The following is a 20,552-nucleotide window of genomic DNA, read 5'->3' on the forward strand; positions in this document are numbered from 1 at the left end:
TCCAGAGTCAAAACTCTGAATCCACAGAGTGGAATGAGAGGGAAGTGCATAGGAATCGGGCAAGAATGGGACTGACCCACCCACAAGTTCTTAGCTAAGTCTGTCACAGGCAACTTTTCAGCAATGAGGACAATCAACAGGGAGGAGAAAGAATTAACTCCATCAAGAGAGTGAAGGCAGCAAGTTACTGGCAAGTGACAAAATTTCAGCAAGTACTGAGAAGGGAAAGGGTGGGATAGCACAATGTAAAGGGAGTGTGTGGAGAATGACTTGAAAAACAGCATTGAGAAGATGAGCCTAAACTGTCTCCACAAAGAATGTCCTGAGAAAGCTAGCTTGACTGGCTTTAGCTCTGTCATGACTTGAAAGTGATCTCTTGCAAAAAGATAAACTGAAGTTGAACTAAGACATTCAAGTGTATGTCACAAAACCAAGTTGGTATGGACTATAAGGCTTGTGTGTATATGTATAAAATGTCACCAGTAGGGGACACAAAGCATGGTGAGGAATGCTTCTAGACTCAGAAGTTACTTTCTCTAGATGGTGTCCCAGTTTGAGGGGGAAAGAAAAGTAGTAACAGGTGATGCTAGAAGTCTGAAACATCTGATTCCTCTTCATTTTACTGTAGATTGCATCAAAACTTATTCCAATGGTTATTATATTGAATATCATTGCTATACTGAATACCACTTAAAGTAAGAACTCAACCTAGAATAGAAGTGTTAAACTGTGTTATTTTCAAATAGTCTCACTGTTTGAAAAATAGTGCATTAGAGCTCTTTGACAACAGATTGAAGTGATCTTGGAATCAACGGTAACTATTAGTGTAGAGCTCTTAGAGGAAAAGTCTGTCATACAGCTTCAGTAACTCAAATGTTGGGACAAATACTTTAACAAAATACACATTTTGGATAATGTTGAGAGGTGTCAAGAAAGCAGTAAGAAAATAAACCTCCAGTGTAGGTTTTTAAGGAAGAATGGTTAAGTTCAAATTAATTTTCTGTAGCACGCTAGTACCCTTAGAGGATAAGGAAGCAGGAATAGATGATTTTTTCACATGGATACTAACATCCTAGAGCTTTCTAAAGCAGTAAGGCAAAGTGATCTAAATTATTGAGAGGTGTATAGCTCTCTGCCTGGAAACGTGTCCTTAGAAGTCATAGTAATCCTGTGTAGAAAGTGAAAGCTAAAACTTGGTAGGCTTGCATAGGAGCATAATATCAAACAGATGTTTGAAATGGGGCTTATAGAAGTAGAGGCAGATAAACCAAAAACAAAGCTGCAAGCATAGCTCTTCAAGGAGCTGCAAAAATTGCAGGAAAGATGATGTGTGTGAGTGGTTCTAGGAAGAAAAGTGGGAAGAGAGGGGAGATTATTCTTGCTAGTACATGGTCAGTCATGTCTGTATAAATGCAGTGCTGTTCACTGTGGGGTATTGCATTTCAGGAAGTACAAAAGAATTATTAGTAGTTGTGGTCTTTAAAGAAAAGCCAGAAGAGCTGAGCTGTCTTAGTCTACTGAAGAGAATGAGGAGAGAAGTGGTTGCCATCATTGCAGAAAACTTTCACCTATTGGAGGGCAAAACCCTGAGGTTTCTTGTCTGGTCCTCACTGGATAATTAATAGGTGTTAAATGCAGCTGAGGTGACTTCCAAGGTTTTCAGCTGTACAGCAATCTGTAATTGAGCAGTGATATCACTGAGTAACAGCCGTAGAACTTGTTGGAAGAGCAAAAACAGGCTAGACTAAAGTTTTTCATCTCTCTTTTTGTAGCTGAATATTTTTTGACAGGGGAAAAAAAGCAAGTTCCATGTTTTGCTCTCTTGATTTGACTATTTTGACATCCCTTTCAAGCCCTATATTTTGTAGGGGCTTTTTTACAATGTTGCAAATTGGGTCATCTCACTGATTATGTAACAGTATAAAACCAAGCTTAATTGTGTCTCTGTTGTTATGGAGATCTTTACTGTCCTTTGTGTGTGGTGTCTTGTGGCCCTTAAGTAGGAAGAAGCTGGCAGTGATGACTAGGACAGCGATGAAGGCAGGGTAACTTAGCACAGCTGTCCCTGACTGAGAAGTCTCTACCTAATAGTTTAAGACCCTGGGGGTGGCAGTGGGCAGAGCTGGAGAGGTTATTGGGATATACTAGAAAGCCACATGAAGGTGAACACAAGAGCCTGAATGATGTATGACTCTTGGCTTCAAGGGATTTGGCAGAAGTGAGGAAGAAAAGAATCTGAAAATAGCTCTGGAACAGTTTATTTGGGGTTGTGGGTGACAGTACTGTCTCTGTGATGGTTGTTAGAGCCTTAAGAATTGTGGGTTTAGGATTGAGGCAATAAGGTGACTGGTTTGGAGAAGGTTTAATTGCAGTGATGGGCTCTGTGGGGCTATAATAGAGCTGGGAACATCTGGGTTGGTACTGAGGGAGGGGAATAGTGGAGTATTAGAGCAACAGGAGGCTGTCTAGTTTTCCCTTGCCACAACTATTTTCACCCCATCTTTATTGCATGAGGAGGAGAGCAGCCCAACACAGGAGCCAATCTGGAGTCTAAACTTGCAGTTTGAACAAGTAAATCTCTACTGATTATCTTTCTGAACTGCAAAATAAGGGCTTTTCAGGTTACGGACTGTAAAAGTTTGACTGATTTTGTTTTGGCTTGGGGAATACACTCAGACTTCAAGTGAATGCAGTACAGCTGCATTCAGGACTTGTTTCTTTCATGCAACAAAAAATGCTTTTTTAAAAAAATGCTGACCAGAAAACACACTTAAATGTGAAGATGTTCTTAAGATTTTTTTGTTTGTTTTGTTTGATTTCTGTTAGGCTATGCTGTTTCAGGTTTAGCCTGTTTGGGTCTGTTTTCCTTCTGAGTCATTAACATGAGTGTTTGGCATGCAAATAGGATGATGTCATGGCATCAGCAACAGATCAGTTTGCCATAAGGAAACCTATGCCTGTGCTCTAATTCTGAAGCTTATGCAGTTACTGAATATGAACTGCTTAAAGATAACTTTCTTCTGGTTTATTAAAAGTCCATCTCTGTTCATAAGTCTTACTAGCTCTTTGAAACAGATCTCTTGATAGTTCTGTGTATTACAGAAATAATGTTGAATAAACAGCTTCTGGAGATGAATGTCAAACCAATTCTGAAAGCCCTTGCTATCTATGGCAGTGTGACTGGTGTTGTCCTTCGTCAGGCAGTCACAGGGCATCTCTCTGAATGTGGGTTTTGCCCTCTTTGCCAGCGAAGGCTGGGGGCTGTTAGCCTCCTGCAACCCCTATAGATACAGGACTGACTCAGGCAGGAGTGCACGTTGGCAATGTGTTAATGGAGGATGAAATTTTGGTGACAATGTGAATGAAAGGATGAAAGTTCAGTCCAACGCTGAAGAAATTGGCAGTCCTGAGGTTTTAGGTTCATGTATGTGCCCTTGTAGATACATCAGAGGTAGAGAAGTAAAGACTCGGGAAGAGAAACATGCAGTAAGAGCTGACAAGGAGAACATTATTCCTGAGCAGCGGGAGAAAATGAGCTCAACTCTTCTGGGTGCTCAGGCTGTGATGTAACGTACAACTCATCCACCAAGCAGTAACTGGGTAACTCTTCCTATTTTCTAAAACCCTCTTATTGAGGTAATTCAGTTTAAAGAGGTGGTTGGCTAATTTAATGACTCTTACGGAAAAGGACAACCTATTTCACAGCTTCATTGCCCTACTGCTTCCTGGTGTCTCTGCTCATCTGACCCTTGTTAAGCAAGCTCAGCTCACCGAACTGGCAGAATACAAATGGAACGAGAAGGTGTATATGTGGTGTGCGCTCTGTGCATCTAGGAATCGGTTTGGGAGCAATGAGAGATGAGTGTACCAAACTGTTAAACAAGAGTAAGCTGTTAAGCTAGCTCTGCTGTTTTGTGAAACCTTTGCCCTTAGAAGAAATCCTTTTTTGATATAAATCCAGTCAACCTTACTTCACTTAGAGTGGATGTGTGGTGTGTCATTGATAGTCTGTTATTAAGCTGATAACAAGTTACTTAATATTTAGGTCTGACTACTTGAAAATCAGTACCCACAGATTTGAAGTAGTAAGTGGCATGCTGACATAAAGAATTAAAATGTATTTTTAAATTTTTCCACTGAATTACTACTGTAACAGGGTGACTAACTTATTTATCTAAAGCAGGGGTCCTCAAACTGTTTAACCAGGGGGCCGGCGCGCGGATGAAGTGGCAGGCAGTCATCTGCGGCTGTTTGGTTCCCCTCCCCCCCCCCCCCCCCCCCCAAACCCCCAGCGGGGGGTGTCTGTAAATACCGGGGGCTGGATTGAGGACCCTGGGAGGCCGTATCCGGCCCACGGGCCGTAGTTTGAGGACCCCTGATGTAAAGGTAAAGCAAAAGCACATCTCATTTAGAACTTCACCATACTGTTACAGGTACCGTACTGAGTAGCGTGCTTTTCAGTATACATAATATGAACTCAGAGTGGTAATCGTGTTTTACTCGTGGAGTAATGCAGTGCTATACCTAGTGCTAGTTAAAGCATGCATTTTCTGTTGTAAAATATAACCAGCTACGAGGGGTAGTTTTGTATCTGTGCGCTTCTACAGCTTAAAGGCTTACGTAGCTATGGCATGGGGTCCTGCTACAACTGTTTCAAACTGGTTTTCTCTTACATATCTATAACATACTCCCCCCACCCCATGTCTTATGGATATAAATAGGATTCGAGTCATCATGTATTTTTGTCATAGCAACTTAAATTTTGGGTTTGAAAGCGTGTGTAGTAAAAATATTATATTTTTTTTAATATTTGAGAAAGTTACATATTTTGTTCTGTATATACAGACCATCTGAAGCTTCAGGTGACTGGCCGGCTTTGGTTTAGTGCTTGGTGCCTGTTAAGTACAAAACCTTGTTGTTTTCCCAAGGTTGCCAGATTTCTTGAGTTAGTAAATCAGGTGTGTGCTAATACCTAAATATCAGGTTAACCTTTATCTCCAGGGAATTCAACTGCACACAGCATTGTGGTGTTGTGTCTAGCATAGTGTTTGAAAGGACTATAGACCAGGTCAGTAATAGTTTTTCAGATCACTTTTCCTTTCCTGTTAAATACGCAGTCAGAAGCTCCGTAGTGAACATGTCATCCCTCAGTACCACAAGGCAGCATTCCTGAAACGTTTTAGGATTAAGGAAATAGACAGGAGCCAGTTTGATAGGTAGTGTGCTCAAAAAACATAGCACTTTGCTATCTTTTTATTTCTGCTTTGTTGCCAGAAGGGGGAGCAGTGGTCCAATATTACCATCTTTTCAAATTTATTTACATCTGTTCTAGTAATAGTATCTCTAAAATGAATGTTATGGGGTTCTCCTTTACTTTATTTATTATAGAGATGGGGGGACGGAAATGTTGAGCTGGGTCTGATGAGGATTTTTAATTTTTGACCTTAACTATCAGCCTTCTGGTTTGGAAGCTGTTATTATAGGATATTTCAGCTTGATAATAACCTTGCTTATTATCAGAGTATGTTGTATTGCATGGGGGTTTTGTGTATTTAAGGTTTACCTGGTTCTGCAGTGAGATGTGTCATCAGAACAATGGCTTCGTGGCCTAGAGCAAGTTAATATCAGTTGGGTCAGCCTCCCAACAGTGCAAATGCTTCTAAATTAAAAATGTGAACTCCTTTTCCAAAGCTGTGAAGATATGCTTGGTTCCTTGCCTCAAGAAAGCCCTTTTGACAGTGAGAGGGGTTGAAGAGCTGTAGTTGAAATAGGAGCACAAATAATACACATCACAGATCTCAACACTGGCAGTGTTTGATTCCTGGAGGGGCGCATGGTTTTGATTTAAGGTAGTTATTCTTAAGCCACACTAATGTGAATAAAACTGACTGAAAATTATGATTTAGCTAGTGAAAAAGATTAAGTTTATGCTGCACAGATTTACTGGGGGGGAACAGATGCCACCACCACTGCTCTCCCCACAATGTAATTTCTCCTTTTCTCTTTGTCTAAAGCTGAAGTGTCATCTTTTTTTTTTTTTTAAAAAAAAAGTGGTTTGAACATAAATAAGTGGAAATAATAAACTTGTATCCTGTAAGGTGTTATCTGTTTAGCGTGAGAGACTTGGAAGCTTTTCTGTAACTGTAGTGTGTAGGTTAGGAAAAGGTGTCTAGGTAACAACTTCAAGTTTAATATTACTTGTTTCAAAATAATGAGTAAAAGTAAATACCTGAGCATTTCTCTTAGTAGTATAGCAATTAGTCTAAGGTAACTAGAAGCTAATGTGGGCTTATTGTGGTTCTTATGTTCTTCTACACAGAAGTTTCCTGTATGTAGAAGTTTCATTTCTTTGTAGAACTGCTGTGTATTTAAAAACTGATTTCCTCACGATTCTTAAAATATTATGTAGGTCTAAGAAAATCTACGAAGAAGCGCAGTGAATCACCACCTGCTGAGCTCCCCAGTTTGCGGCGGAGCACACGGCAAAAGACCACGGGCTCCTGTGCTAGCACCAGGTAAAACATTAAGATAATGAAACGAGATTACTGCTGTGGTTGACATGAATGTTGCTTCCATACATAAAACCTGAGCTTGTCTGTCTCTTACTTAGCTATTGTAGAATTAGCTGCAGCTTTTCAGGCCTGCTGGGTTACTCTACACACCACTGTTATGGACAGCGCATAGAATGTGTCACTGTCAGACCTTCAATAAGTCCCTCAGCTGTGGGGGTGAAGGGGAAGATGCATACAAAGCCTATATCACAAGTTTAAGTAATTCTTTCCTTAGGGAGGTGGTGATTTTAAAAAACAACCACTAAACACAAAGAGAGCATGTGCTGAACTACTGTCATCATGAAAAATAAAATAGATTACTGTTTTGAAAATTAAGTACCACACAGGAGTCTGTTTTAATAGTGTACATTGTTAAGCTGACTCAGCTGGTCAGCAGCTGCATCTGAACAATACTGCAAATATTGAAGAAGTTAATTTATGTTCTAATGCAGGGGAGAACTAGTCCTGAATTAATAATTTTAAACAGCTGGTAGATTAAGTGGGAGAGGAGAGTAAATGTCTTGTGATGCAAAAAATTTTTGTATATTTTTGTAGTTGCGTATATTCTGAAGCTAGACTTGTGACACCTTAACAAGCTTTATTTTTTTTCTTATGCCTAAACTACTTTAGTAGTTCCAGTACAACTGTACCCTCTTCCATGAGGGGGGAAAAAAAAAAAAAAGCTTCTGAAGTCTATTCTGTCATCAAGTGTGCATTTGAATTTGACTGTTTACTTTGTAAGCATATGTATTTGTAGTGGTGATGACAGTAGTGTTTAAAAAAGCAAATTCAAAGCAATTTGTGCTCTCAGACTTGTTCCGGCACTGAAACCCAAGTTGAACATCAGAGTTCTCTTTGCTTCCAGTAGTTTAGAACTTACTAGATAGTTACTCTGCCATTGAATTCTCCAATGTGTATGTGACTTGTAACTAACAGTTACTTTAATTGTGCTCATTTTTACTGTTATATTTTAGTAGACAGCTTTGTCTTGAAGGGTATAATGTAAGAACCTAACTGTGTAATGCATTAGTATAAACAAATGGCTACCATAGTGCAGGGCCTGAAGGGTAAAGAGGAGTTGGATAATTTTGTGAAGGTGGATTCTCACACACATCTGTTAGATGGCACAATTTTATGGTCATGATCCACATAAATGCTATGTGGTTTTAGGTAGTCTCACATCAATAGATCTCCTGTCTTAGTTCATGAGATCTGAAACTTTGTTTTTTGAATCTTTAGTCGGCGAGGCTCTGGCCTGGGTAAAAGAGGAGCAGCTGAAGCTCGCCGACAGGAGAAGATGGCTGATCCTGACAACAACCAGGATGGAGTTAATTCTTCAGCTGCACGTACAGATGAGGCACCCCAGGGAGCTGCAGGTAAGAAGAAAATCCAGCTGAAGCATTTTTAGTGTAGTTGCTGATATAAACTTCTCTGCATTTAAAAATAATTAAATAGATGAGTTCTGGGGAGAAATTGTTGAAGCTGGTACAGCTGGTAAATAATTCTGGAAGACTTTTGAGAGGGACATTTACTCTTGAATCTGGTCTTCTGGATATCTGGTACATGCTTCAGTTACGCTTTTTTTTTTTTGTAGTCTCCAAACCATGTCCAATAAACCAGACTTTAGTTTTCGGGCATCTACCTCTTTCTTTTTTTAAAGCAGCTATATCTGATGCTACGTAAATTACTGTACTGCCAACTGAAGAGACACCAAACTGTTCAGAATACAGAACCATGCATTTACCTGTAAAAGCTCTTTTTTGTAGCTACTCATAAATATTATACAAGTTTTCTTGAAATTGCAAGCATGTCTGTACTGGAGAAATTTGTAACAAATATTCTTACTTGCACAATTCTGTTAAATGGTACTTCATTTTACATCTGGTCATAATCAGGAGTGAGTTCAGAGGAGCTTTCCAGCTATTATGCTGGATTGTAGAAAAAGTCAGAAGTTCTCTCCTTAAAGCTAGCTAGTACAAAAAGTCAAAATTTAGAGAAACTAAATGCAGCATGACACTCAATTAAGAGAAATATAAATTTACCTAAGGATACAGGTAAACTTTTCTGAAAGATAATTAGCTCATCTAGCTGTATTCCCCACCGCGCCCCCCCCCGTAGGCTGGTATATTTAAAATTACAATTGTACAGTAGTATGATGGTGGTAGTGTTAAATGCAGGGCACTCTTCTGATGGTGGATGCTTTCGCCTTAATGATAGAATTAGTGCAAATTTTGTAGCTTTAAGGCACTGTAACTTGCTTTAATCTCTACCTTATTTCTTTAGCTTCTAGTTCTGTTGCTGGGGCTGTAGGTATGACAACCTCTGGAGAAAGTGAGTCAGATGATTCTGAGATGGGAAGACTACAAGGTATAAAAGTTTTTTATTAATTTACCTTTTTTTGTTTGCAGCCTATAAATAGCCATATCTACCCAAATTCTGTATTATGTGCAGTGGGAAGGCTGTATTTTTGTTTCTCTCTATGTGAACGTGTTGCTTTGCTTACAGTAGTTCTGAAGTACAGAGTTACAAGCCTTAATTCCCTAAAGATGCAGGAATTTGGAAGTAGTGTCTGGAGTGGCTGGCGTAGTGTCCTTACTCATTTACATGGTGTATAATACACTACTGTTGATGATTTTTCAGGAGGAGTTGGGGGGACAGAACAGAGAAGTCAGTCCTATTAAATGTGTAAGCTCAAATATGAAAATAAATCTCTGCAAGAATGTTTTCAGTTGACAGGCCAGGTTAGCACTACTGTTACTCTGCCTGCTTCTGGATAACATTTTTTTTTTGTGCTTGTCACTGATACCCATGTTTGCTCTAAGCTTTGACCAAAGAAAAAATCTAAATGTTCTTAAAATGCTTGCTTTTGTGCTTGGGCTAAAGGATTCAGGTTTTAAAAAACCTGAGAGTACAGGCGGGTATAAACTCAGTTTGCATGCCCTGCAACTGTTTTAATGATTCTGCCACTATGTCGCAAGGAATTCTGAGATAAAGATCTCTTTTGCAAATGACAGGTTTCATTTAATCTGGATATTTAATGTGGAAATGAGTGCTGTGTCACTACCGGTTCACTTGTTTATAGTCCTCAGTAAGCATAGGTATGCATTAGGAATATTGAGCTAAACTGATTTTTACGATTAACTATAACTATTAATCTGCAGTAGTCATGGTTGCTACAGTAAAGCTCAGAATCACCCACTTAAGCTAGATTAAGTAACTGAGAAGTATTTAAAAACAAAGCTAAAATCCCACCCTAATATCTAGCAGCGTTCTTCCCTTTCATGCTCATCAGCAAATAAAGCTGTGAACCTTTTTTTTAGTGTGTTTTTTTTAGATTAATACTGCCATTCAGTTCCCATAAAATGTGAAGATAAGCTTAACCTGTTCTATGTAGTTTGAGTTCAGGTTTGAAATTATGGGCTGGTATATCAGCTACTCTAAATCTAGAATTATAACAATTTAGTAGACCAGATTTCTTCTGTGAAGTATATCTCTGGAAACTCAGTGGGTGACTTCTTAAAGGACCTTAATGCTCTAATGCATACAAAAATGAGTTATTTGTTCCCTAAAGGTCATCTTTTTGGTGTTTTTTTAGAAACTGAGGTAGCTGCAGTCATCTAATCCTAACCCTTCTTTCTTAAAGTATCAAAATTCTAGTAGTCTTATAGCATCATGGAATTTAAGCTTTTAAAAATATACGTAGAAGCTTTGACAATGGCTGTTATCCTCTGTTTGCTTTTAGCTCTATTAGAGGCTAGGGGTCTTCCTCCTCACCTGTTTGGCCCTCTTGGTCCTCGGATGTCGCAGCTCTTCCACAGGACAATTGGAAGTGGAGCTAGTAAGCAAAGTTTGTCTAATTTGACTTAATTCTTTCCACTTCCAGACTAGCAGAATTCAGCCACTAGTGAATTCTAATATTTGTATTAGCTTCATAGTTTAATATTTTACATGTTGGAGACTTGTATGTCATGATAGTGCTAGACCACTGGTCAACGATATTGATTTGCTTGTCTTCCTGTAAGGAAGAGAAACTTGCTTTAGCCATATTTCTTTTCTTTTTCCTTTTTTGGGGCATTCCTGTCTAGGTGGGGAAGGGAGGGTTCTTGCCTTTTTACCCCTTCCTTATCTTTTTCTTTTGCATGATGGGCTGCTTAACAAAAGGCCTCTTCAATCCCCTTGGGTTTTTTTGCTAGCTTTAAACAAATGCTTAAGGTAGCTTTAAAACTGTCAGTAGATGTCAGTTCTAAGTATGTTGTTTATAGTTTCAAAAGCGTCTTAGGTTTCAGAAAGAAGTAATTTCCTTCAGACAGTGTGTCAGTGAGAACATGGGTCCTTAGTCTTACTCCACCATGTCTGCGTTAAGCAGCTGGATAAGATGCATACCTTCTAGTCCAAGTCTGTTTGGCTTCCCAGGAAAGCCAGAGGCAGCCTGTTACACTGCCTGCCAAGAAGAGGATGGGTCTTACGGATACACCCATGTGCTATGTTATCCAGGGGGTGTGTTGAAAAGTCCTTTGCTTTGTAAAGGTGGAGTGGTGTGGGTTCTTGACACCTGCTGCAGGTTGGCATGATGGCTATGGTGAGCAGTGTGGTGGACTCCCTGTGCTGACCAGTCTGCACTGGAAAGACAGATGAGTGAGATTTGGACTCCCTTTTCTATTCCCCCTGCCCCCTTTTTGTGACAGGGAAAGGAAGTGAAACTACAATTACAGAGGAAAACAAACTATCTCTGGTCTTCCACTCTGGCAGAAGTATAGCATAACAGTTCCCTTGAACACTTAAGTTTTCTAACATTATTTTTCCTATTCTTTTTTTCTGGATATCTAGGTTCTAAAGCCCAACAGCTTTTGCAAGGTCTCCAAGCCACTGATGAAAGTCAGCAACTACAGGCGGTGATTGAGATGTGCCAGCTGTTGGTCATGGGAAATGAAGAAACATTAGGAGGATTTCCGGTCAAGAGTGTTGTACCAGCTTTGGTAAAGATTAAATCTCGTATTTCTATTGGAGGATATAATATTTCTCTCAATATCTTGTTCAAATTACATATTCTTTATTTATATTATATGTTCTTAGTGATACATATGTGTGTATGTGAATTTATCTATACATCTCATTATTTGGTTTTGAGGGCATGTTTTGCTAAATTTTGATAGTCCTATTAATGAATAGCTCAAGAATAGGTAGTGGCTTTTTTGAAACTTTTACTAAAATTCAAAGTCCTGAGTCAAAAGCTACCATACTGATTTGTGCCCCTTTTTATGCTGATATCTAGATAATTTTTACTGAACTAACAATACTCTTTTTAAAAAACAGATAACGCTGCTGCAGATGGAGCACAACTTTGACATTGTAAGTGATTTGTAATGTTTTAAGATTATTTTTTTTAACTAATAAAATGTATCATCTGAACTTAAAACCAAATATCTGTATATTTAATAGATGAACCATGCGTGTCGGGCCTTAACATATATGATGGAAGCACTTCCCAGATCATCTGCTGTAGTAGTAGATGCAATTCCTGTCTTCTTGGAAAAGGTAAAATGAAATAAAAACAGTGTTCAACTAATCTGAGGGGACTTTATCTTTTGTTTTAACTTCAGGATATACCATTAAGATAATGGCTTCTTTTCATAGCTTACAAGGTAATACATAATGCTTGATAAGCTTTTAAAGACGCGTTCACTCTGTTTACCCCTTACTGAAAAGCACTATCTGATTCACTGAGAACTTTTTGTCTGATCGGTGTTGCAAGGATACTGTTTAATTATACAAACCGTTAACTCTTGGAGTAGCTATAAGCTGATCTAGCCTCTAAACTGGCTAGCTTGATTACAGCTAGCGGTATAGATGCATTAGCATATGTATCTCGGTACAGGTTAACTGTCCAAGTGTTAATGAGGATGATTATTTTTACAAACTGGTTTAGAAATTGATTTACAAGCTTTCTTGTCTTCTTGTAGCTGCAAGTGATTCAGTGCATCGATGTGGCAGAGCAAGCGCTTACAGCCTTGGAGATGTTATCACGCAGGCATAGTAAAGCTATTCTGCAGGCAGTAAGTAAAAAAGAAAGCAGTTTTACCTCTACTAGTTCTACACCTTGGTGCTCTTCTATGAAGATGAAATAAGAAAGCAAGTTCCTATGGTTTTAGCAGTACTGAGAGTGAAAATGTTTGTTCATTTTATTATAGGGTGGGTTGGCAGACTGTTTGCTGTATCTGGAATTCTTCAGTATAAATGCACAGAGGAATGCCCTAGCTATTGCTGCCAACTGCTGCCAGAGTATAACACCTGATGAGTTTCACTTTGTGGCAGACTCTTTGCCACTGCTTACACAAAGGTTAACCCATCAGGTAAGAAGCTATTATAAAATGGAAAGTTTTCATTTTGACCTGGAGACATTATTTTGTTCCTTAACAAATGCAACTAAATGGAAGGTTCCAGGTAATGTTTTTCTGTATTCTTGTGCTATTCTTCATTTCACCTACATCTTTTTGCTGAGAGACTACTTGAATCTTGGAGGCAGCTTTACAGAAGTCAAATGTCAGCTTTAGATGATGATTTGGAAATAGGAAGCACCATTCTTAGTTGTAGTAGGGACAAGTACTGACTCCTGCTCTCTGAAGAGAAGCTATGGCCCACAAAAGTAAGATTTCAAGAAATCTTGAAGTGGAATTTTTCTGGCAAAAAAAAACCCAAACTTGAGTTAGCTCTTAATTAGAACAGTTGAGGTTGGAAGAGACCTCAGTTGTCTAGCCCTAATACCTTGCTTAAGCAAGGTCTACTAGAGCAGATTGCCCAGGATCATGTCCAGCTGATTCCTGCTGTATGTACTTCCTTGCCCCTAAAATATCTCTAAGGATGGAGACTTAAGCTTTTCAGGCAACCGCTTAGTGTTCAACCACCCTTACAGTAAGTGTTTTATTATGTTCAGTTGAACTTTTTTTGAGTGTTTCAATGAACTTTTAACTAGAGCTATTTTTAGGGATGTCTTTACTGTCTTGGTGTTTTGGGATTTACTGTCTTACCTGCACTGCATGAAAAAATCAGGCTGCTTGTAGTCTGTAGAATGGTAACCTTCGCTCCTGCGTATTATCTGTATCTCCTGTTGCTTTGGCATTTGTGGCTCTCTTGCCTTTTGTTTCCTCCTTGTAGATTCCAAAAAGGATATTATAAATCTGTTTATTTGTCTCTAAAGGTCCCTCAAGTTATTTGTATTGTAAGTGTGGGATGTTTCTCAGGGAATATGCAGGAGCACAGCCTTATCAGGAGGTCAGTTTAGACTGTATAAACAAATTTAAAATTCAGACTTGTAATATTCCGTGAAATATGATTCATCTGGCCTTTTTGGAGAAACTGAGTGTCTCAAAATGACAGAATAACCTAATGCAAGTTAAAATATTTTAATTCAAATAAATACTTTTTTTATTATAGGACAAAAAGTCTGTTGAAAGCACTTGTCTCTGTTTCGCACGGTTAGTGGACAACTTCCAGCATGAGGAGGTAAGGGTGTGGTGTTTTGTTTCATTCCTTTTGGGGGCTGGATTTTTTGTTTCCTTCTTCCCTCCCTCAGTTTCTGCTTATGGCTGATCTTTCAAAGACTAACACTTTCAATTTTGCTGTTCTCTCCTGAAGAACTTGCTCCAGCAGGTTGCTTCCAAGGACTTGTTAACAAATATCCAGCAACTGTTGGTAGTGACGCCTCCTATCCTGAGCTCAGGAATGTTCATCATGGTGGTGCGCATGTTTTCCTTAATGTGCTCCAATTGCCCTACACTTGCAGTCCAGCTTATGAAGCAAAGTGAGTTCTTACATTTTCGTATTCTGGGGGTCCTATTTAAGTTAATGCCTACAGTCAATATGGAACTCTGTGCCCTTGATTATACAAATATTGTGGTGGTCTTATTTTTCTCTCTGTTACTATGCTTCCCCTGGGTTACAAAGCTTAGTCAATCTTTTTTTGAAAGGTGGTTTTGTTTTGGTTTTTTTTTCCCCTGAGGGTTGTTTCTCCCTTTTCCTATCTCTAGCTGTTGTCACTGGAGTGCTTGCCTAATTTTGAGTCTGTATTAGCTGCACAAGTTACTCTCATTCAAACACAAGTTGAAGAATTCTTTTTGTAGCATTTACCAGGTGGGGGAAATGTGATTTAAGTACTTCTAAGGGAAGACATTAAGAAAAGTAACTGCTGTGTAGCTGTCTTAGTCCTTGCTAGTTTTCTTTTTCTCATTTTGTCATTTTTGACTTGTCAATTTTACCATTTTCTTCTGTGGCCTGTATATTGAGTGAAATTTCCCCTCTAGATGTCCCTTAAACCCCAGACCTGACAGCGGAAACATTTCTTAGAACTTTCAAAGAGATGTCTTCTGTCTTACTGTGTACTGTCTGTTGGGCAGTCGCTTTGGGCAGTGGCTCTACTACGTAGTGTCCAATACAAAATGGAGTCCATATTCTGATATAGGCAATCTCATGAATAATAATTTCTATAGATATTGCAGAAACACTTCACTTCCTCCTTTGTGGAGCCTCAAATGGGAGTTGTCAAGAACAAATTGACCTAGTTCCGCGAAGTCCTCAAGAACTTTATGAGCTTACTTCTCTTATCTGGTACGTTATGCAGCCGGAGGTTGTGAGTCTGGGTGGTAGGTTAAAATCCCTACCTTCTGTGAAACGAAGGCAGTTTTCAGCTTGATGGACTTTATTGTATACTTAAGTGAAATACTGTTTTGATGTTTTTTACAGTGAACTGATGCCTTGCCTGCCAAAAGAGGGAATCTTTGCTGTTGACACTATGCTAAAGAAAGGAAATGCGCAAAATACAGATGGTGCAATATGGCAGTGGCGGGATGACAGGGGTCTCTGGCATCCCTATAACAGGATTGATAGTCGAATCATAGAGGTAGTAATTACACACATCTCTGTGGTGATGTTTTTTAAATATGCATGGTTGTATGGGGAATTGTGTGCTTTCTTTTTGGCTTTGAAAATATCAGCCTTGTTCTTTCTGAGTAAGAAACACATGAGTTTCTTCAAACCTCCTGCTGTGATATTGCACTGGTTTGGTGTTCAGTAATGGATGACCTGCTTAATCTCTGTTCTTACTGTATTTCTGTCAGTCGTTATTCTTCCTGCTGTTTTACCAGTCTCGTCGCCTTTCATATAGCTTCCTGTGTTTTAGGGATTCCCTCACCTTAATCTCTTCCTTGCTTTTAGGCAGCTCATCAGGTTGGTGAGGATGAGATCAGCCTGTCTACACTTGGGCGTGTCTATACTATTGATTTTAACTCTATGCAGCAAATAAATGAGGATACTGGAACAGCACGTGCCATTCAGCGAAAACCAAACCCTTTAGCCAATACAAACACTAGTAAGTACAGCTTAGGAGACACTTGGTGTGTCTAGCTATAGCCAGCTTGCGCTAGGTTATGCAGCAGTTTGCTACTTGGCTAATATATTTCTTATGGCTTTTGTGGAACATCAAACTACCCTGACTGATGTGAATGAAGACAGCTTTACAGCAAAACTCAAACTGTTGAAATGTATTCTTCTTTATATGTAAACTCTCTTCTGGGAACTGAAAACGCATAAAATCGGGGAGGAGCTGGGGTTGTTTCTGAATTGGGACTTGCTGAAATGGTTTTGTTAATACAGCTCTTCTATTTAATGAAGACTGTGTCAGGACTTCTTACTATCATACAGAAGTATATAAGGAAACTGAAGAAAAGATTTGACTTCTTGAAAGAGCAGGATTTGTACCTACATTCTTGCCATCAGTTTGACTTCTGGTTCTTAGTTTAGCTCTTGAAGAGAGATAATTACTTTCTTTTGTTAAAGCTGAAATAAATCAGAGCAGGGAGGTGGAGAACTATGCAGTGATTTGTTGCACAATTTTTCACAGGTGGACATTCAGAATTGAAGAAGGATGATGCTCGAGCACAACTGATGAAAGAGGACCCAGAACTGGCAAAATCCTTTATCAAAACATTGTTTGGTGTTCTTTATGAAGTATATAGTTCTTCAGCTGGACCTGCTGTTAGACACAAGTGCCTTAGAGCAATTCTTAGGATAATTTATTTTGCTGATGCTGAACTTCTGAAGGATGTGCTGAAAAACCATGCTGTTTCAAGGTGGGTTGTTTGACTGTTGTGAATGAAACTGATTTTGAGCTTACAACTCAAGCTTGTGAATATTTTTTAATCTTCTTTTTTGGGGGAAATTGTACTTTTAAATTCTTATATATTTTCCAGTTCTTCAGGAATTTTTTACATCTTACATTATGCCGTAGGCCCCAATTCTAGGCATTCTTGTTAGAAACTTAGATTATGGATATGGCTGTGTGTACTAGTGATGTCTAATATCAATGCTTACTGTTATCCTGATTTCTAAAACTTGCCTATAAAATTTTCTGAGGGCAAGATGACTTCTGAGGTAATACAATGTGAACGATAACAGACACTCATGGCATTCAACTGGTAAGTTCTATTCGTAGTTCTGTTCGTGAAACCTTTCTTATATATTATGCCATAAACCTAAAGGGATCTAGAGGAAAGAATGCAATTAGAAAATAAATTGACTAGTTTTTTTAAAGGCAGTACCAAGGTCCACAACACTATGTTCTTTAAAGGAAGAAAACTCTCTTTTTGCATTTATGCTGAGTGTTAAAACGTGATAGAAGTTATTTAGGTGGGAAGAGGACTTTTTCAGTCCTTTTATTTATAGCATTTACAAAAGCACAATGAAATTTGTTTGCTTTCGGTCTCCAGCACTATGTATGCAAGATGATCTGGCTTGATTTTTTTTCTTTTAAGAAGTGAAAAATGAGAAGACAAACCTAACCTAATTCTAATAAATTATTTGTTTTAGTCATATTGCCTCCATGCTGTCAAGTCAAGACCTTAAGATAGTGGTTGGAGCCCTGCAGATGGCAGAGATTTTAATGCAAAAGTTACCTGACATTTTTAGTGTTTACTTCAGAAGAGAAGGTAAATCTTGCATTGTTCTTCCCACACCCCACCCCCACCCCCCTTCACCTCTTTATTAGGTATTTTATAAGTGTGTGAGTGTAGAATCTATATCCTTTGCCCCCTGCTTCATTCCCCTCAAGCCCTAAAAGGTTAATACTGTTGTTGAATAAGAAAGGCAAATCCATATGAACACTATCCTCATACGACTAGGGAGGAGATGACCAAAACTCTGGAGGATACAAGCTGGTTTTTTTTCTGAATCCAAAACAAATTTGTACAGACTTACTAGATGTTAGGGAACTTATGTTTAGGTTGAAGGTGGTTTGCTGAAATTACATGAGTAGTCTTACTGGACAAAACTGATTTTGGCAGGAAGACTTTGTTCTAATCCACTGGGGATTTTTGAGTTTCTTTAGCTACTGTTCATGCTGCTGTCATTTTTTTAAACTATGTAGGTTAACTTTTTGAAGAAAGGATTAAACTGCTTTTAAAACTTTGTTTTGGTGGGTGGGGTGAGTCAATGCTGCCATAATCAAAACAGAGGTTTGAGTAGGTGACTTGTACCTTTTTGAGCACCTTTGTCCCTGCTGCCTGCCAAAACCAAACCAACCTGCTAAATAAAGATTTCTTCTTTTGCAAAGGGGTGATGCACCAGGTAAAAAACTTAGCAGAGTCTGAAGCTTTGCTAACAAGCCCACCAAAAGTATGCACTAATGGGTCAGGAACGCTGGGTACCACTACGACAATAAGTACTGGAACAGCCACTGCTGCTAGTAATGCAGCTGCGGATTTGGGCTCTCCCAGCTTACAGCACAGCCGGGAGGATTCTTTGGATTTGAGCCCACAGGGGTAAGTGCACTTTTTGTTGTGAAGAAACAGTCTGTTGGAGTTGCCTTGTTTTTGTTTGTGTTCAATATTGTTTTCTTCCTTTTCCTCTTCAAGGTTTGACTGATATGGGCTGCTACAGTATCATCTATGTTTTTGCTGTCGTGTTTTCTTTTAAGGAACTAAAATGGAGCTGTGTTGAAGCTATTGATGGGTAGTTTTGATTCGTTTATATGAAATGTTTAAAAAAAACCCCAAACCCAACAATAATACTAGTGACCTGATGGTTATGATGTAATGATATGGAACAATGTGCTGCTTGGGAAGACACTGGAGAATGTCAGGAGCAACAGATGTAGTCTCATGTAACTCTTGAGGACAGAGTAATTCTTTCAGAGAAATGATAGCTGTGGTGCATGGTTCCTTTATGCTGGAGACTGGAGGAAAAAAAGTCAACCTTAAGTTATGAAATGCAACCATTTTGAACACTTGTGGAATTAATTTCTTGTAGGAATGAATTATTTTAGTGTTGTACAGTGTACCTTAAAAATACAGCTGAAAAGTTTAACTTGATATATCGGCATAGTGAGGAAACTCACTTTGAACCAGAACTGAAATATGTGAACTTGGGAATTGTAGGGCTTGATGAGTAGAAACTCCATGAATTGTTTAAAAAGTGTTTTCTAGGCTTTAGTAGGGGAGGCAAGTCAGATGTCTAGTGTCTTGTGGTGTGTGTTAGAGAATTATATGTGGTGTTCAGTGGAAAATTGTGTAGTTTTCCTTTTAAGTGTATTCAAATAAATGAATAACCAGATGGTTACACAAATAAAAACATGAAAATTGTGAAACTCTTCTTTAGTGCCACTTCTGGCTGTATTTGGCAGCCCATAGTAGAAAGGTGACAGCAAGCAAAACCTCTTCCTGCTGGATGCCCTTTTGTCACTTTGTCCTCCCAATTAAAACAGAGTTGACACCGCTTCTCCCAGACCTCGTTCTTCCCTTGTGCCCTCCTTGTTGTGGGAGCGAACCTTTTTCTAATCCTTGTGCATATAGCTAGCAGATGCATCTTGAACTGAGGGATGGGAATGCGTGTGAATATAGCGGATGGAAACATGTTGTTTTATTTTTAAATTTGGACAGGCGACTGAGTGATGTTCTAAAGAGGAAAAGACTGCCAAAACGAGGGCCAAGGAGACCAAAATACTCTCCTCCAAGAGATGATGACAAAGTAGACAATCAAGGTAAATAAGTATTAAAATATGATATTCTTATCTCCTTTTAAATGTAAAAGTAAGCTTATAAGCCGTCAAAAGTACTAGCTGTAATAAGCTTGTTGATTATTTTTTCTTTGCTTCCTGCAGCTAAAAGCCCTACAACTACTCAATCTCCTAAATCTTCTTTCTTGGCAAGTTTAAATCCTAAAACGTGGGGAAGATTAAGCACACAGTCCAACAGTAATAATATTGAACCAGCACGAACAGCAGGAGTCAGTGGTCTTGCAAGGGCTGCTTCCAAGGATACCATTTCCAATAACAGGTACACACATGCAAAATGAAAATACTTGTAACACGGTGTTGGCTTTGAGGTGCAGCTACTTTCTTATAAGCAGCCATCAGGTGATTAAGTAACTGCTATCAAAGAAGTTTGAGTTTAACCACTATTAAAATAACTCTGGGAGATGAATCAAGAAATTAAGGTAGAGAAAGTAACCTCTTAATAGTTTAAAAGTAGCATACCGGGGAAAAATACGAGAATTTAGAAAAATGGTGCAAGAAGCGATCTGTAGAGAATAAGACCTTTACTGTGCTGGAGTAAGAGGGGAAGGGTTTTTGTCTGTGACTGCTGTTAAACGTGGGGAAAAAGGTACTCTGTGTTTACTTGTAATATTGGAGTATGTGTTTGCTAAGTGTGGCTGAATGACTTTTGTGTGCTTCCTTACAGAGAAAAAATTAAGGGCTGGATTAAGGAGCAAGCCCATAAATTTGTAGAACGTTATTTTAGTTCTGAAAACATGGATGGAAGCAATCCTGCACTAAACGTATTACAGAGACTTTGCACTGCAACTGAACAACTCAACCTCCAGGTTAGACGTGGCAGACTTCCTTGGAGTGGGTGTGGGAACGGAAGCAGTAGAATTATTTAGGAGGGAGCTAGAGGAAAGCTGACTGGTTTAGACAGTATGGCCAATATTTTAAGTATAGTTTTTGTTAACTTAAAT

General features: G+C 38.9%; 1 protein-coding gene across 10 annotated transcripts in view; it reads left to right on the forward strand.

Annotated features, from left to right (window-relative positions):
- The window catches only part of TRIP12 (thyroid hormone receptor interactor 12), a 79,924-nt gene that overhangs the window by 38,584 nt on the left and 20,788 nt on the right, over positions 1-20,552 (forward strand). For 9 of the 10 annotated variants that reach the window (XM_056359054.1, XM_056359045.1, XM_056359049.1 and 6 more), the window contains 20 exons: positions 6,410-6,515; positions 7,791-7,927; positions 8,835-8,918; positions 10,294-10,389; positions 11,379-11,527; positions 11,865-11,900; positions 11,991-12,086; positions 12,512-12,604; positions 12,740-12,901; positions 13,983-14,051; positions 14,184-14,349; positions 15,035-15,152; positions 15,288-15,444; positions 15,759-15,912; positions 16,444-16,672; positions 17,409-17,527; positions 18,151-18,358; positions 19,475-19,575; positions 19,696-19,870; positions 20,276-20,417. In XM_056359054.1, coding sequence (XP_056215029.1) covers positions 6,410-6,515; positions 7,791-7,927; positions 8,835-8,918; positions 10,294-10,389; positions 11,379-11,527; positions 11,865-11,900; positions 11,991-12,086; positions 12,512-12,604; positions 12,740-12,901; positions 13,983-14,051; positions 14,184-14,349; positions 15,035-15,152; positions 15,288-15,444; positions 15,759-15,912; positions 16,444-16,672; positions 17,409-17,527; positions 18,151-18,358; positions 19,475-19,575; positions 19,696-19,870; positions 20,276-20,417 — 2,597 coding nt within the window. The remainder of the gene's footprint in view (positions 1-6,409; positions 6,516-7,790; positions 7,928-8,834; positions 8,919-10,293; positions 10,390-11,378; positions 11,528-11,864; positions 11,901-11,990; positions 12,087-12,511; positions 12,605-12,739; positions 12,902-13,982; positions 14,052-14,183; positions 14,350-15,034; positions 15,153-15,287; positions 15,445-15,758; positions 15,913-16,443; positions 16,673-17,408; positions 17,528-18,150; positions 18,359-19,474; positions 19,576-19,695; positions 19,871-20,275; positions 20,418-20,552) is intronic. The other variant, XM_056359051.1, reaches the window with a different exon arrangement.

Source organism: Falco biarmicus, chromosome 13 (genome assembly GCF_023638135.1).
Source record: "Falco biarmicus isolate bFalBia1 chromosome 13, bFalBia1.pri, whole genome shotgun sequence".
In the NCBI taxonomy this organism is placed as follows: Eukaryota; Metazoa; Chordata; class Aves; order Falconiformes; family Falconidae; genus Falco; species Falco biarmicus.